The 17,989-nt window shown below is 39.1% G+C and overlaps 2 protein-coding genes across 2 annotated transcripts; one reads left to right on the forward strand and one right to left on the reverse strand.

The window, feature by feature from the left end:
- Positions 1 to 160: 160 nt before the first annotated feature.
- LOC137385508 (rhophilin-2-like) lies at positions 161 to 13,068 on the forward strand. The gene is made up of 14 exons (XM_068071982.1): positions 161 to 254; positions 695 to 794; positions 3,070 to 3,185; positions 3,829 to 3,957; positions 5,132 to 5,207; positions 5,678 to 5,755; positions 6,742 to 6,866; positions 7,512 to 7,620; positions 8,335 to 8,484; positions 9,088 to 9,343; positions 10,510 to 10,747; positions 11,019 to 11,172; positions 11,564 to 11,713; positions 12,345 to 13,068. The coding sequence occupies exons 2-14, from the start codon at positions 717 to 719 to the stop codon at positions 12,678 to 12,680; spliced, it is 1,995 nt and encodes a 664-aa protein (XP_067928083.1). The 5' UTR covers positions 161 to 254; positions 695 to 716; the 3' UTR covers positions 12,681 to 13,068.
- Positions 13,069 to 13,752: 684 nt separating this feature from the next.
- LOC137402877 (putative uncharacterized protein C7orf78) lies at positions 13,753 to 17,568 on the reverse strand. Its single transcript, XM_068089398.1, has 4 exons — positions 17,329 to 17,568; positions 16,869 to 17,063; positions 15,701 to 15,797; positions 13,753 to 14,592 (listed from the first exon to the last, which is right to left on the reverse strand). Exons 1-4 carry the CDS (start codon positions 17,566 to 17,568, stop codon positions 14,321 to 14,323), a joined length of 804 nt encoding a protein of 267 aa, XP_067945499.1. The 3' UTR covers positions 13,753 to 14,320.
- Between the last annotated feature and the right edge of the window lie 421 nt (positions 17,569 to 17,989).

Raw genomic sequence — 17,989 nt, forward strand, 5'->3', positions numbered from 1 at the left:
CGGTTAGCTTGTGAACACTGGCTTAATCGACCGTGACCTCTAACTTCTTTGCGATGTTAAAAGTTTTCAGTGTCTAAGGCTGATGATGACCCTTAACCTTTGCCAGTCAACGTACAAACAATCATCGGCAGAACAAGGTGTGGCTTATCATTGCAGAAGCGATATGAAGTAAAAACGCGCCCACTCTACAGTCATAACACCATTAATTTACTGGTGAGAAAACGAAGACATTTTTGTGCTGGAGTGCATCTCAAGTAAGTATATAAGGTATTCGTGTACAACAGTCAATGATTATTTTGTAGTAACCGCATTAACAACGAATCTGACCTGAACAATGCACTCTACTTTTCAAGAAGTAAACTGTTGAATTGTTGTTTTTAAAAGGTTTTAATTGGCGATACAGTGGTGCTTTGATTCTTCCCTAACTTGTGAGCCTGTATATTCGTATGTTGTGATACTTGACACTTTCCGGTGTTTAGCACAATACCGTGCCGCTGTTTGCCTGTCTCAAGACTAATTCTCATTTTAAAGTAATTAGTACTTGAGTTTTAAAGTGCCTAAAGTGTGTAAATTCCAATTTTGGTTTACAAATTTTAAACCACACTTAAATTGTTTGTAGCAAACTAGATGACTAGCTTGTTTGTTGCACTGCTATAATATGTGTCATGCTAAATTTGCATTATCTTAATTTTAGACTTAAAATACAAAGTTATAGTATGGAAGAAAAGTTGGTCACTACTGGAAAATTATCTGACGCCACAAACACTCAAGACAAGCTTAGTCCCTTTAATCGAGTAAGTAACGCTTGCTTGAGTTTCACAAAACAACTTATCCAACATTCTTAAATCACCCATCATAAAATGTTTTATCATTTTTTTTATATATTTCTATATTGACTATTTTTCTCTGAAGAAAAATGTTGTACACTCTAAACCAGTTTATAGCAAGCAACATACTTGTCGTTCATTATGCAAGTTCACTATAGATATTCAAATGTGATTGTGTTGTTACTTAAAGCCTATGTAAAGACAGCTCTCCTATTTGTAATATTGATTAGTTTAGAGAATGCCAGCGAAATGATTAAGTTATTTAGTCATAATCTTAAAGCTACTGTTATTCATGGCTAGCTTATCATGTGATTCATAGCAGCTGATATTGTCCAAGACCATACAGGAAACCTAGGCAGCTCGATTCGCTTATACAAACAAGGCAAACATTTCCTAACAAACATCACCACACCCATTTTAGAAAACTTTTGAGCAATGATAAAGAATATTCTCAAGCTTATCTACGCAATATACTTTGGGTCAGAGGCTACAGAGTGAGGTGCACAAATGGACAGTTTTTTCATCATCACAAATGTAAAATCTTTTGCTTAATGCACTTTTACGCATTAAAATCATTAGTTTTAGTAACATATTTGCTACAAAATATAGAAGCTTTAATTGATACAATTATGCTCTTTTTAGTAAACCGTCAAAAAATGTGATGTGATCCTGAATTGGTAAATTTAAGTTTTTAACATGCTCATGCTAACCTCCTGACTAGCAGCTGCAAGTTTACAATAGAAAACTTGTCTGTTAGTTTAAGTATGATCTAGTCATAGATATATATATCTATGGATCTAGCTAACACATGAGAGTTTTTCAGTTCAATCTTAAAGACAGTAACAATCGGCATATACTTGTTAGATCAGTCACACATTTGATACTGAAGTTGCAGATATAAAATTATTAATAATTAAACGTTGGTGAAAGACTTCTAAACAATCAGAACGCAGATCAATATTTACCACCAAGAAGTATGAATATTTATAACCACCAGGTTCCCAGTTTTAAATAACTACAGCGGCGGCAGCTTGTCATCAAGACACTCACAACTGCAGCGACCCATCTTAAAAACGTCCGATAAATGAAAGCGTTTTTGTCTACGTATGACATGAGAATAGCATTGCTTTGCTAAAAGGAGGCATAGATGATAGTGGCATAGTGGATGAGGTTTGTAAACTTTGCAAGGTTGTAGTGGATGAAGAGATTACTCGTCCACTACAACCTTACAAAGTTTCATAAGTTTCACAGCAAGCCTTGACCAGGGAAGCTATTCACCAGCGATTTAGCTCTTCAATTCATTCTTATTTATCTAAAGTTCTTAGAATGTGACGTAATCTTCAGAGTGTGCCAGTTTGTTTAGAGAGATAATTTTAACACGCATGGCTGCAATACTTGGTTACAACCACGGATATATTGTAAGAGGCCGTGGCATTAGCAATCACTAGCAACTATTCCATATACTGTGTTCACTGTGTTATCGATTTGGGCAATCCCAGAAGTTATTGCTAAATAGCTATGGTTTCTATCTTAGAAATAACCACATGTTGACACGCTTGCACTTAATGGAAGGCACTACAAGACAAGGGTTCTTTTATTTGAAACTCTTTGAGATACAAAAGAACAATTTGTTGTGTCTTTGTCTCTGAATGTATCCCTCTATGTAAGAAAGTAGGTCTTTTGTGTAATTGCTCCAAGCATGGCTATAACCTACGGAGACTGTATTGTTTATTGGGATTATGGTTGGTCTCATTGTCAGGATAGACACCACTAGACATTTGTTTCTTTAATCTTCCATTGACAATGCCTGTCAGTTCTTTCTGCTATTCATTCATCCTCTACCAGTTCTCCTACACTTGATAAATGGAAAGACAATTACTATGATTGTAATTGTCTTCGCGTTCTTCATGAAAAGCTTGGCCTGTGTGACGATGTAATTATATGAAGTCTGAAGAACTTCGGAGTGTCTGATGAGTTATTTCACACAACGACAAACCCATTATACTGTCTAATGTAATAGCTCCACCAACTCTCTAATCTCATCCTAAACTTGAATGTATGGTGTACTCTCTCACCGCTGGCCTACCGGCCTACCGACATTGTTAACCTCTTGTCACGATCTTGTTGTTTTGTTTAGTTTAGCAGTTAGTCGACTTAACCTCCGATTGAACTGGTGATAACATTGTTTCTTGGTGAATGAAACGCGCTTGGAGGCCTCTAGCTAGCTGTATATCTTTTGCAGGGTTGTAATGCCACATATAATACGGGCAGAAGCAAACTACAGCAAAAAAGAAGTCGAATAAATGATGACATTATTAAAGAACTCAGGCTAAGGAGAGGTGCAGAGAATTTGCTAAGGTAACTGCGCTCCTGACACAGTCAAATGGCTCTTTGCCTTGAAGCAGCACATAGACAAATAGATATCTTATTGTACAGACGAATTATTGGTGCTGTAGTGATGCAACTCATTCATCTGCAGTTGTTTCGAGTTGTACCGGCTGCCATCTTGTGCCCAGCCAGTCTGATTGTTAGCAACTTGTCCACTTCTACTCGCATTCTAGTTTGTTAATGAGTATGATTATTCAAGTTTTTAGCCGATGCTTTTTAGGTAAACTCGTGTATTTCACTCGCTGCATTTCTAATTGTATTACTATTGCCCTGTTCATCGCCTCTCTTAAGCGCTCATGCCATTTCTTACCTTTCTTCACATGTTTTAGCCATTTGTCACCTTCCTCCCTCTCAATAGATGACTCTGTTTACAGGTACTCTGTGGACACCTGAGGCCGCTTGCGCTGCCTGTAATATTAAATGTGTCAGACGCAAACACAAAAATATTAATATATGTTTAGGGCTCTCACGCTACTGTTCATTCTCTGGCATTGACGTTTCTGCTTACATTGACCTTTGATCCTTGAGAATTATCCGCTCTGAGTTTGAGCTGGTATTGATAGCACACATCAGCGATTTATTTGTTTTTGTTTAACTTACGAGTCAATTGCAGAGCCACAACTAACAAGGAAATTAAAGAGAAGGTCACTATAGAACTCGGTTTTGTCAAATCTAAGCTCGAGGTGCTGAAGGGAGACTTAGCTCAGCTCAACAGCAATGTCAAAACATACCAGAATGAAAAGTGAGTGATAACAAGCCTCTTCTTCCTCTTTGGCGATATCTAATCTTTCCGTGTCTCAGTGACACGAGCCTTCGTACACTCTCGCTGCTCCCTCCAGGCTCTCTCTCTACACCCTCCCTTTCTCTGGGGATAGTAGCTTTTCTTGTCTTTATCAAACCTTGTTTGATTTGGACTTAGCGTATTTACATGTATCTATTCTCAGACTTATGTATCTATTCATCATATGACTTATCTTAGGGACGCTAAATCTTCTCACCTTCTTGTGTCAGTCATCAAAGTCGGCGGATTGAATAAATAAAATCAATTGGCAGCATGTGTATGTATTAGCGAGGTTGTCAACTTTTGACAGCTCCATGATGCTGCCAGCTGGTGACCTCCGGTATATTCATATCGGCTAGTACTTGTATTCTAAGGCTTGAGTGAATGCCCTTGGCTGTAACATTAGGTGGTAATAACTTCACCTTTTTACAGTTTATTTGCATTAGATTCAAGTAGTTTTACTGTCCGACAATAAAATTACCATAACCAGGTGCTCAGAGAAATATTTTGTGCTGGGATGCTCTCTTCTAAGGACTAGTCTAAGGAGAGTGGTCAGCAGGTTGCTCTTTAGCGACATCTTTAGACCTTTCTTTCTGGTAACCAGTATGTATTACGCTCTCACAATGTTAGCTTATGGCGTGCATATTATTGCTGAATTGTTAAGGGGGTCACTATGTGTATATCTTGTTTCAAACCAGCTACATATTTTTTTGCTAAATCAGCAAGAAATCAGACCGGTGAGCTATCTATTACAGCCGTACTGGTTTGTTGTCAATTTATTTTGTGTGCGGTAGACTCCCACCCTCTTCTCTCTCTCTCTCTATCCGTAGTAGCACTAGACACCCTCAAGGGCTCGTCTAATAGAGGGCTATTAGTGATGTTATCCCTCCCTAAATACAATCCAGTTACACAATACTGATCGCAATCTTTATCGTTTCTAATGGTATGGGCAGCGAGTAGTTATACAACACAATAGTCTATATGAATCCAGCCAAACTATTCAGGAAGCATTGAGTCAGTAAGTGGAAGCGCTCACCTCGACACAAACACATTCTTCAGCTTCACTAAGTTTTCCTCATCCGCTCCACCAATTTATCTAAAGTCAAAACTCATGTAACTATTGTTTATTTTGCAGCTCGAGCTCAGCTGTTCCCATGTTATCGTTGGGCTTGAAGGAAACCAAAGATGCCAACTTTAGCACAGTATTCACAGTGAGTTGATACTCTCTATTCACTGTCTTTTCGTAGGTGTAAGTATTCATAGTGAGTAAATACTCTCTATTCACTGTATTCTCATAGGTGTAAGTATTCATAGTGAGTAAATACTCTCTATTCACTGTATTCTCATAGGTGTAAGTATTCATAGTAAGTAAATACTCTCTATTCACTGTATTCTCATAGGTGTAAGTATTCACAGTGAGTTGATACTCTCTATCCACTGTATTCTCATAGGTGTAAGTATTCACGGTGAATATGTGGATTACATGCAGTGCATATATCAATTACTTGTACTATACTTGCTATTTGTCTGCTCAGCGGGTGAGCCAGCTGACTTTGCGTTATCTACAAGCAATATTTATGCTAATTTCTAATCAAATAGATGATATTTACTTCAATTGCATGTTACTTTCTTGTTATTTGTATTCATATGTTACTTATCTACTATGTCTGTTACATGCTAGGATTACATAGAGGAGCACTACTCAGAAAGTGGTGCACTTTACTCACAGCACCTTGACAGACTGCACGCCTTGAGAAAGGTGAGGCATACTGCTCTGTGTCTTGTGGATGCACATATCTATGATTTGATAAAAATTGAAAATTCAACACGCTATCCCTTAGTTCCCGATAAATGTTGTTATGCTAATACTAATGAAGCGGTTGGGCCTGTCAACTGAGGCAGCTCATGTTCATGCTCAAAAGCTAGTCAATGTAGAATTAAAATACAACCGTTAGTTGTTGTCGTAACATATTGAGTGTCAAGGACAAATTATAAAGCCAAGTTTCACCTGATTTCATGTTTGTGCCTTTTAAAGTTTGGGAATTAGGTTATCTAATATTCAAAACAGCAAGCTCCTTCAAAATACCTCAACCTGAGAGCTTGTATGTTGACAAACTTTTCTTGAGGGCATTTAGTGATTAATGCTTCATCCAACCAAACAAAAAAACTTTTGATGGCCTCTGATGAGTTTCAAGCAATGCAATTTATCGAATAGCGGTTGGTTTGCGCATTCTACCCTTATATATATATATATAAGGGTAGAATGCATAACATGGGCAAGAATGTAGATTATCTTATATATATATATATATATATATATATATATATATATATAGATATTCGCTAATATACGCAACAAACAAGCTTTGAATATGGTCCCATTTTTTTCAACTGGTTGGCTATGCTGTGAGATTATATGTATAGTTACTCGCCCTCTGGTTCATGCTGGCCCAGAATAACTAGCTGGTGCTATCACTCATATACAGTTTATGATATATATCTTTAATGTTATTATCATGTATATACTAAATATATTAATTTTGCTCAACAAGAATATTTCAATGGTGAAAGCATTTAGTTGAGTACTATATAACAAATAAGAATAAGATAAATATACAGCTAAAGTCCATAATCACCTGAAGGATAATTACTTAAGTAAGGCGAATAAAGAGTGCGCAACATGAGGTATGGAGCTAAAGCTATTCCAGTCAATGTTCTCATTTTCATGCTGTCATGTATGCGCAGGCGATGCGAACACCAGACAGGAGTGAGGCTGGAGTGGAGCTTCTCTTTACCTACTACAATCAACTCAGTCACACACAAAAGAGATTTTATCCTCCGGGGAGAGCTGTTCCTGTCTACTTTACATGGTAATTCATCTATTTTATTCTTCCTGTCACTCGATGCTTGCACAAAATTATGTAAATTAATTTTTCTAGGCGTTGGAAATTCCATCTATAACAGTTTTTGGTCGAGTCTTTCTAAGATTTACTAGTAATTAAGACTGAATCAGGGCTCACAGCGCATGCTGTTTATTCTATTCAAACAGGAGTGTACTTATCACGTTTAGATCAGTTAGTTTGTTGAAAAGCAAAGTCAGCGCAACAGGTCAGCGTGTTTAGCTAGCGCCTTGTCAAGTAATCAAGGAGTGCAGACATGGAGACCATTTTGATCTGCATGTTAACAGCAACCTGTTTGCGTTTCTATACAGAAATAACCTGTTTAGTTAATGTTTGCACTTAGTGCATAAGAGAGAGAGCTTAAAATAGCTTACAATGGCGTAATGAAATAGAGGAGGAAGTAGAAGTAGCTGAAGTATTTTAACCTCATAATGTAAGCTTGTAGGAATATATGTTCTAGTAGTTTATTAATATCTACTACTGCCCAACTCAGACTAAATGAGTTGGACCACACAAGATGGTTTGTGTTGGCTGTAATAAGTTTTGACAAACACAATGGAACATTTAGTGGAGAGTATGGCGCATTGCAGACGAGTTTTTGTGGCTGTTTTGTAGGTACGATTCTCTAACTGGGATGCATACCTCGCAGAAGACCCTCGGTTTTGAAAGGGGGTGTGTGCTTTTCAACATTGGTGCTTTATATTCTCAGCTTGGCACAGCGCAGGTAACCCTCTCATCTATCAATTATCATGTGTGTAGGCATTTGTCGTCTATCAGTAAGGGCTAAAGAGGCAGTACATGGTAACTGTTACATCACTTCTGTTGAACAATGGCTTGTGGGGCACCTGGAAAGATTTATTTATTGACATTTCATATGAACTGTCATTAGGTTTGTGATATGATGATTATGGGTTTGGTTAAGAGCTCTCCATCAGTGTAAGTGAATGCTGTCTTGAACCTTGGTCAGTCACAAAGCTCCTTCACAAGCAAAATATTATTGATTATCTTATTGAAAGTCATATTTCAGTCTACTTTCAATTCCCCAGATGACTCATGTCCTGCCCATGACTCATCTGATAACTTTCCACCTACTGGCTTACCTTCTCTTGTGAACATGTTTTTCATGGAGCCAGTAGGTGATAACGCTAGCCCTGGCTGATAAGGCTATGATGTATTATGTCATGTCAGAGAGCACGTGTGGTTGGCTGCTGTGTCTAACAACACCTATCACGATAACTGCATGTCAGGTGACAGAGGCGGCTCTGTTTACATCCCTTTGAAAATTTAGTGAATGACAATGCATCGCATCGAGAAGCCTTTGTTGAGCTATTAGACAAAAGAGATGGCAAAAGTTCTGAATATGTGAATTTCAAGTCACGACTACAAGCTATTCTTGCATTACCATATACCTTGTAAATATACGTTTGTGCATTTGCAGGACCGGAGCTCTACCACTGGGCTCAACAAAGCCATAGAATACTACCAGAAATCTGCAGGAATACTACAATATTTGCGAGACAGGTTTGCCAATGCCCCGAGTCTTGATATGCACACAGAAACTCTCACACTCCTTATTCAGCTAATGCTAGTAAGTTCTCAACAATACAATATTCTCTTTTTGTCTGCCTCATATGCGTACCTGCCGCAATATGTTATTGGTCTAGTATAGGTAGGTTGCCTCATGCGTACCTGCCGCAATATGTTATTGGTCTAGTATGGTTAGGTTGCCTCATGCGTACCTGCCGCAATATGTTATTGGTCTAGTATAGTTAGGTTGCCTCATGTACGTACCTGCAGCGTTATGTTATTGGTCTAATATAGTTAGGTTGCCTCATATGCGTATCTGCAGCATTATATTATTGGTCTAGTATAGTTAGGTTGCCTCATGCGTACCTGCCGCAATATGTTATTGGTCTAGTATAGTTAGGTTGCCTCATGCGTACCTGCCGCATTATATTATTGGTCCAGTATGGTTAGGTTGCCTCATGCGTACCTGCCGCAGTATGTTATTGGTCTGGTATAATTAGGTTCTGCTATTCATATACCTTCCATCATACAAGCAGTCAGTATAAGAATTATCTTCATTTTCACATCTTATTTGGCATTTTGGTGAATCATATGATACACATGGGAGTCACAACAAATGATTTTCTGAGCACATTGGACTAAGTGTTTTTCTTTCCTCTTGCAGTCTCAAGGCCAGGAGTGTGTTTATGAAAAAATGATTCTAGTTAGTGGTGCTCCCGTTAAGTTCACGGACCATATCCGATACGCGCAGGAGGCAGCTATGGTCTCTCGCATGTATGAGGAAACACACAACGCAGTGGCAAGCAAGGCAATCAGGAATGATGTGCCTGCTTCTTGGCTCACTATGACCATCATGAAGTGCAACCACTACTTAGCCTTGGCGCACTATTACCTAGCTTCATCTCTACTACTCGACAAGGGTGGGTGTACTGGTTTATAGATTTGGGTACTTTCACTGAGTTCCATGTGTGTCATGTCATAAGCAAATTACTGCCATTTCTAAGCTTTCAAATATAAAAGAAACCATGCTGTAGACTCACTGAAGTCATGCTGTAGGAATTAAGGCTAAGAAGTTTATAGCTAGGGTCGGTCAATGTCTGTTCACCCAACAACTAGGATTTGCACATAACCATCCATATAATATATTAGTTTTTGTTACCTATCTGTAATCATCTAGCGAGTCTTGTACTAGTGAGCCGTGATTGGTGAACTGAAGGTCGTGCCTTTATGGCCCGGCAGGCGTTTTTGAAAGCTGTTTATTTGACTAGCAGAGCTCTTCAATGCTATCAGCAGTCGTAACATTTGACGAAACCTGATGGAACCATGTCAGAATGTTGTTATCTTATCTGTCATGTACGTACCTACTTAACTGGTCCGCCTTCATGTTGGCCACTTGCGGCTGATGTCATTTATAACCCTTTTTCAGAGGCCATGCCCTATAAATTACCCTTATAATATTGGCTCTGTCAGTCTGTGCTGTAAAGGGTTCACTGCGTTAACAAGTAATCTAATAGTATGACGACGTTAAGTACTTTTTATTTTGAGCTTTAGACGTACACATTTGACATCAAACACTCAGGTAATTCTCATTGGCTGGCTTCAGCTCTAAATATCGGCATTCTTCACAATATTTTGCCCTTTCATGGACTTGCCGACAATCCCAGCTAAACTTGAACTTGAAAACACCGCATTAGACGACCTTCTGATTGTCTCGCACAACCCTTTGTTCAAAGCATAACATGAAAAGGGTACAAAATACTTTTACAGGTTTTTGAAACCTCAGAAGCTAAAATTATTTTAGGTATAGAATGTACAAAGGACTGACATGTGATCATGTAGCATATGTTATTTTTGAATATATCAGTTTGGTTCCATATAAAAAACAGGGATCTTCTGTCAGCCACACCTCGGTAGACTCGCTGCATAAATATTCATTACTTAGTGTTTGTTTGTGAATCGCATGCTATGTATCCCCATAGGCTATCAGGTTGTGAATTATCTGAACTTCAATAAACAAGAGCTAAGCTAATGTGTTAGTGCACTGACAGAGATTCTGTGGTATGACAGAAAATTACAATCCTTACAGAGCGACTGCCTTCACTTGATGAGATTACAAAGACTCTAGAACGAGTGACAACCTCCGACTCTAAATCTAATACGATGGAGTATGGTGCTGACCCATTAAAAAAGAAACAGTACTGCAGATCCCATCTCAATCGCTCAGTCTCCCTTAATGAGACTGCTGAGAAAGATTATAGCTTTTGTCGGATGCTCAGGAACAATGACGATGTCTTCATGAAAGTTTTATCTGAAGCTCGAGCTAAGTGAGTCTTGCTTTTTAGTTTGAGCTCTAAATTACTACCTTCTGACCACAAAGCTGCATGCTCTAGAGGTTGTGTATGTTATCTCTAGAGACCTTTGTGAACAGTGTCTAGTTATGAGTAGTAGTTACCTGGGATCGCCAGAAAAGTCAGTTATCAACCAAATTTAATTTCATTTATAATTTTAAGACTGTGATTTAAGTTTTATTTCGGAATTGTTGTTTGAATGAAGAAATAATCAATAGACCCATGAAGAGAGTTGTTGTTGTTTCAGCGCTGAGCTGTTGTTAATAGAAGTCAGTGATGACCGTGACTATGAAGACATCTTTATGACGACCTCAGTGGTTGTACCCAAAACCAACACCCTTGTGCAGGTTACATTGCAAAACTTCACTGATTATCCTGCTGAGGATTTCTTCAGCGACTTGGTGAGTGCTCATTGCATTAGTCCCTGTGGCGTTGCAGCAGAAACCAGCTTCGCTATTTTTTCCATAAAATGATCCTCTTAACGCCTACTGCTGAGTCAAGTGATATATCTGCACCAGTTTTAACTGACAGAATCGCTTTTCTTATTGTTAAAACCTACTTATTGATCATTGTTAAAATGGTTTCTGGCTTGTAATGGAATAGTTAAAATGGCACACTGCTAGAGTTCCAAGGGGAGATAATTTTTTCCTCCTTTTCGTTTCAGTAATTCATTCTCTCTAGTCACTTTTATGGGTTCAACAGTCACCATTGGGCAATACGCCCTTGAAATATACTGACCACAAATTTCAAAACATATATACGCAGCTCATGCAGGTCAATAACACTTTGCAGGGTCCAGTGTCTGTTTTCTCTGCACAAACAGAATGGACTGTTCCCCGAACTGTGGTTCTCACCAAAGATGAGACGCATGGTTTTGGATTTACTATTATGGGTGACAATCCAAGTGTGGTAGTTGCCGTAGAGAATGATAGCCCTGCACAGGTACTTTTTACTCTTTCAATAAAAGGTTGTCTAGGAATATTATCATTTACGTATGTCACATCTAACTGTATAACCTGCCGTGTTGTAATATAGAAAGTTTGTATATGTGAATCTCTATCGTAGGTTGACGATCAGACTGAACTGGTATAGACACCATTTTTCTTACCAATCATCTGTAGCACATGCCTTGCTTAACAACTGATCCATTTCACACATTTCATACAGTAATGATAAAATACTTTGCGCATGCCATTCAAAATGCCCCAATGAATGAATTAATGGCTTCTCTTTTCAGACATTTCCACTGTCTTCCGTTACATTTCTCATAACATTAACTAATACGTTCAATATAAAGCCCTCTTTTTTCTTAAGTCTTTATTACCACTCTTCCTTAACCCTTATCTGTTTGCGGTTGCTTCATGCGGGTGCCCATAAGCTACTAGGATAGCTTATGATATCATGTATTAGACACTTCAGCTGCTAATCTGTAAACAAGTTAATTCAACTTCATGTTTGTTTGTGGTTTGGAGTTGATCTCTAATTAAAAAACCCCCCATTGTCTCCCGTTGAATAAAGGGACTGACTAGTCTACTGCATCTTTGTCAGTTTTTAACATCGGTTTGTGCTGCAGGTGGCAAGTATTAACAAAGACGATATTCTCACCGCTGTAAACGGGGTCAATGTCAAATGCAAAGCTTTAAAGGAAATCAAGGCTATCATAGTAAAGGGAGGAGATAAAGTGGAGCTGACTGTTGTTACGCCGATGCCTGCCACGTCTAAACCTACACTAGAGATTAATATACAGCATTCGACAGACACTGTCAAGTCATCAGCGAGCAACGGCGCTAGTGACATGCAGCAGATGGGAGACACAATGACTGGTTCACTTAAAAAAAAGATGAAAAATTTAACATTTCTTAAAGGCAAGAAATCCTCAACATTGAAAGAATCCTTGCGAAAACAATGAGTTTTTATTTATTGTATGTATTCTAGCTGGTGCATTCCTTTTATTAACCCTTATTTGTTACTAAAACTTTGCTTATTCCTGTATACAGGAGTTATCCTCTCTTTTATAATTAATGTTGCACTATTATTTATGTTAATGCATCCCGCCTGCTAATGAAGCAATCGCTGTTAAGACAGCATTACCGTCTACTCACCAGCATATTTTGGCTGCAATTCAATTTGTTATACTCTGGACATAGTCCACCACATGCAGAGGACATAGTCCACTACATGTGGAGGGCATAGTCAACCACATGTGGTGGACATAGTCAACCACATGTGGTGGACAGCTATTTTTTACATTGTACCTTTACTACTAATCTGCATAAATAAAGTTTTGTGTATGTGAAGATTCTGCTGCGGAGGTGATACTGTGTAGAAAAAGTTGCTTTGTTTACTAACTATAAGGTGGAGCACCGGTTTTACAGATAGAAAAAAAACGCTGAATTACATTATTCACGACTGTTCAGAACAGCAAAAGGGTCTGTAGCCATAGGCACTGCGAGCAAAGTTAATTTAGACGAGAGGTTGGTGAATGGCGCCCTTCTAGTTAGACTGGATAGTTATACAAATACAAATAGCAAAGTTTATATCAATATTAAGTTGTAATTGTTTCCATCATGCAGTGATGGCAACAATTACATACTGCTTATTGTTCTAAAATGTTAGCATAAACTATTTCTCACATTTGTTGTATTCAAGGATAATCAAGGATAATAAGTTGCTTATTCATGAGTAAAGGAGAATTTTTAGTCAGCATACAGAGCATATATCGATAACTGCTGAAAAAGTTTGATGCGTGTTATCATAAAATTGAGTGGAGACAACTTCTATTGAAATGTGCCCCATAACTTGTTTGAATCATTCACTACAAAAACTTTTGTTTCTTCACAAAAGCTATGAAGGTAAATTTATAAAGAACAATGAAAATAAGATTTTACATACATTAAGACAATCTGAGTATTCTACACAGAAGTACATATGAAATGCTAAATATTTAAAGATGTGACACAGAAGCTTCATGGATGTTAGGCCAAGCCCAGGAAGTAGCCAGTACATTTAGATGAATATGAATTAACAAGAATATAGTAAATTGTTGTTAACCATTAACATACGTGTTACAAAATGTTTTACATAAAAATGTATCAAAGCAGAAGCTCATAAAATAAAAGAACTCTTACCGATCTTAAGAACATACAAAATTTTCAGTTTTACCAATAGACTAATCTGAGTTACAACTAGTCAAAGAATTGTCTCGTATAGCTCTCGACGGGCTGAAAATTGCTTCAAAATAGGAACAAAATCCAACATTACTGTTGCATTAAATCTTCAGCTGTAGAAGCCTAAGTGTTGAAACCCAAATATTTCATGAGCAGTTAATTTGTTATACAAAGCAGGAGACGTGCGCAGTTGAGCAAATTTTATAGTATCTCTTCATAGAAATATTTTGAGCAAATATCTTGTCAGAATGATATAGCAAGGAGAACTTTTGCGGATCTACCACTAGAAACATTAGCACCGCAGAAAGTGTTCAAGAAGCGATGAAAAGTTGTCCTATGCTTTCTATAGAAACAAAAACTAGCACTAAAATATAGGCAAACCTCATAAGGAGACATGAGCTTTGGCTGGTGCAGTAGCAATTACTGCTCTTTCTTTTCGCCATTCTTTAGAAAGTTTTGTTTCTACTCTTTCTAAATAAGCACTATGTGGAGAGCGGTAAAGTGGCCTGTGTCTAGTTGTGTTCATCATTCTAGTTGGGAAGGAAGGGTGGGGGAGGTGCAACGACTTCTCAAATTTTGGTGGTTGCCTTAGGACATTGTCTCCCATCTGAGGACCAGGAGCTACATCTCGCACATTGACTGGTAAACCATGTACTGCAAGCATAGTAGATGGTGCTTTGTTTTAAATTCGGAGAATGACACGAGCCAATGACTGGACAGGTAAAAAAGGGTTGCATTAGTCAGCAGTAGTCATCAGTGGTCAACAGTAGTTATGCGTAGCCGGCAGTGGGCATCATTAGTCAGCAGTAGTCGGCAGTAGTCGGCTGTAGTCAGCAGTAGTCATCAGTACCCGGCAGTAGGCATCAGTAGTCGGCAGTAGCCGGCAGTAGTCATCAGTAGTCAGCAGTAGTCGGCAATAGTCAGCAGTAGTCATCAGTAGCCGGTAGTAGGCATCAGTAGTCGGCAGTAGCCGGCAGTAGTCATCAGTAGTCAGCAGTAGTCAGCAGTAGTCATCAGTAGCCGGCAGCAGTCAGCAGTAGTCGGCAGTAGTCCACAATAGCCGGCAGTAGTCATCAGGAGTCAGCAGTAGTCATCAGTAGTTTGCAGTAGCCCGCAGTAGTCAGCAGTAGTCCGCAGAAGCCGGCAGTAGTCATCAGGAGTCAGCAGTAGTCATCAGTAGTCAGCAGTAATTGGCATTACCTCGCAGTAGTCGGCAGTAGTCAGCAGTAGTCAGCAGCAGTCGGCAGTAGTCGGCAGTAGTCAGCAGTAGTCAGCAGTAGTCTGCAGTAGCTGGCAGTAGTCATCAGGAGTCAGCAGTAGTCATCAGTAGTCATCAGTAGTCATCAGTAGTCAGCAGGAGTCAGCAGTAGTCATCAGTGGTCGGCAGTAGCCCACAGTAGTCGGCAGTAGTCAGCAGTAGTTGGCAGTAGTCAGCAGTAGTCGGCAGTAGTCAACAGCAGTCAGAAGTAGTCGGCAGTAGTCAGCAGTAGTCTGCAGTAGCCGGCAGTAGTCATCAGGAGTAAGCAGTAGTCATCAGTAATCGGCAGTAGTCGGCAGTAGTCATCAGTAGTCGGCAGTAGGCATCAGTAGTCAGCAGTAGTCGGCAGTAGTCATCAGTAGTCAGCAGTAGTTGGCAGTAGTCGGCAGTAGTCATCAGTAGTCGGCAGTAGTCGGCAGTAGTCGGCAGTAGTCATCAGTAGTCGGCAGTAGTCATCAGTAGTCAGCAGTAGCCGACCGTAAGAGACCAAGTTTTATGAGCTACCTTGATCGAGGTTCTTAGACTTGAACATGATGTTATATGGGTCTTTCTCATAGGACGATGTGAACTCTGGCAAGCCGAGAGACTTCAAAGAAGGCAACTGCAAAAGTTTTCATAATTATATTATTTTTATATAGAGTCTAGTTTTGTGGCTCTTAACCTTGTTGGATGCACTGACCCTATTAATATTATGGGCTCTATCACTGAACACTTTTTTATTAAAAATAAAATGTTTTTTTGCACATTTTTCCCATTTGCATTTTTTCCGCATTTCGCTGTGCTGATACACAAAAAGAACTGTGCAGTAACATCACTGCATTGAAAGAACAAAATCAATACAACGCATGAACTCACAACAATTTACATATCTTTTCACAAAGACATGATCTTGCAAATCCGTGTGACTTCCACTGTTACATTTGAGAGATCTCCACCGAACCCTTGGACTGACTCACCGCACCCTTAGGATTCAATCAAACCTAAGCTAGAAACCACTGTTCTAGTAGATACTGGCTTGTACAACTAGAGTTAGTTATCAACTTTATGATCTAACAAAAGGCTTAGATATATTGAAGTATACGACACAACAAATAGGTAAATCTCTTGTGTGACAAAACAATAGATTACTTCTGCCTCTAAGCTATGCACTGGTGTCATAAGTACCCTAGTCTTATCTCTCTAGCGTGTCTTTACACGCGTATGTATCTACTAAACATGGGAGACGAAAAACAATGTCTTATTTTAACAGAACATCCAACTAATCACATAATCACACCATGTGTGTGAAAACACAGAAGGCAAGCTGAGTGCTACAAGACAAACCTAGACACAGTATAGCATAAATAAAAAGTATACATAGGCTGGCAGGTAAAATGAGTGCATAAGTGGTAGAGGTGGTTGTGTGTGATGAGTCTCCTGAGAGAGATAATCATTACGCGTCGAATTCCTACAAATACTGTTTAAAATTGGACTCGTTCAGATGCAAGCCTGAGCAGTCAACTTAGCTACTTGGTGATGTACAACCTGCTAGCCCTGCATTCACTCACTGTATACATGATTACACAGCCGATGTTAGTCCAGTTACTTTACATCAAGAGCCCCTGAATGCAAATAGGACCTCAGGCAAACTTTGAACTAGTTCAGCACAAAATATGGTGAATCTCATACTCACAGCTCGGTGGTCATGAGGTTTTGGGTTACTATAGACTTCTTTGGGCAGTATTCCTTTCTTCACAAATAGTATTTTTGCCTCATGGGGCCGCAATACTCTCGGAGATATGGTCATTTTTGTTTCCTTCTCTTCTCCACCAAACAAAGCATCTTGTATACTCTGTGGCAGCACTTTAGACTTGGACAGCTGGACGGGCTGCAATGGTAGCCACCCGACTCGTCAACTGGTGCTCATCAATTTGATACAGACTACACGCTACTCTTTGAATCATCATTATTTGTATGTAGATTTAAAAATATGCATTAACGGAAAGTATTATAAATTCTTTCCAGCGACTTTAGATATCACCTAGTCTTATGACCTTTAACATTTTATTGGCATCCTAACCCCCAGGCTTAACTAAGAATGCGTAGAGTAGCTAAACATTAGCTACCAAGCCAAAAGAAGAAAAATGTTTCACCTTTTCAGAATCAAATGATGCTCTGAATTTCCAAGGCTGAATGGCTTCTTGACTATTTCTTGGCACCGGGTGAGGATGATATAGCTGCATCCGCAAGTCTGGTGCTGGTCTGTTCCAGAGATCGTATCTAACAGGAGCCTTGACCCTTTTGTATTTGCTGCTTCGAATGCGTGCTAAACTTTTTGTGGCGTTGTAAGAATTTCGCTTACCAAAGTCGAAGGTTTTTTCTAGCTCCTCCATTTTTCAGTCTAAAACCTGAAAGATGTCAACATTACACTCTTTAAAGCAGCCAAAAATAAATAGCCATCAAGTCATATATGCAGGCAGCGAACGATCAGTCTTTGTGCTCAATATCACTATGGCGGGCCTATGAATAGTGAGCCGGATATAGACGCACTTGAATTTCAAACAGTGTGTGTTGACACTTACTATAGCCGCACATACATGATTAACCTGCCTTACAGGAAACTATGGCAGTGTGTCTTGACAACGATGCAGCAATGGAAAGGCTAATGGCTGATAAAGTCATGGTGGCTTCCATTCCATCAACACTTTACAATCACAAAGATCATAAAGCTTCTGTAGCTGTTGTTCCACGTATCGAGAACATGGATATTCCTCAGTCTATATGTCTAATAGACGCCTTCTACTGTGTTAGCGC

This window comes from Watersipora subatra, chromosome 1 (assembly GCF_963576615.1).
Source record: "Watersipora subatra chromosome 1, tzWatSuba1.1, whole genome shotgun sequence".
In the NCBI taxonomy this organism is placed as follows: domain Eukaryota; kingdom Metazoa; phylum Bryozoa; class Gymnolaemata; order Cheilostomatida; family Watersiporidae; genus Watersipora; species Watersipora subatra.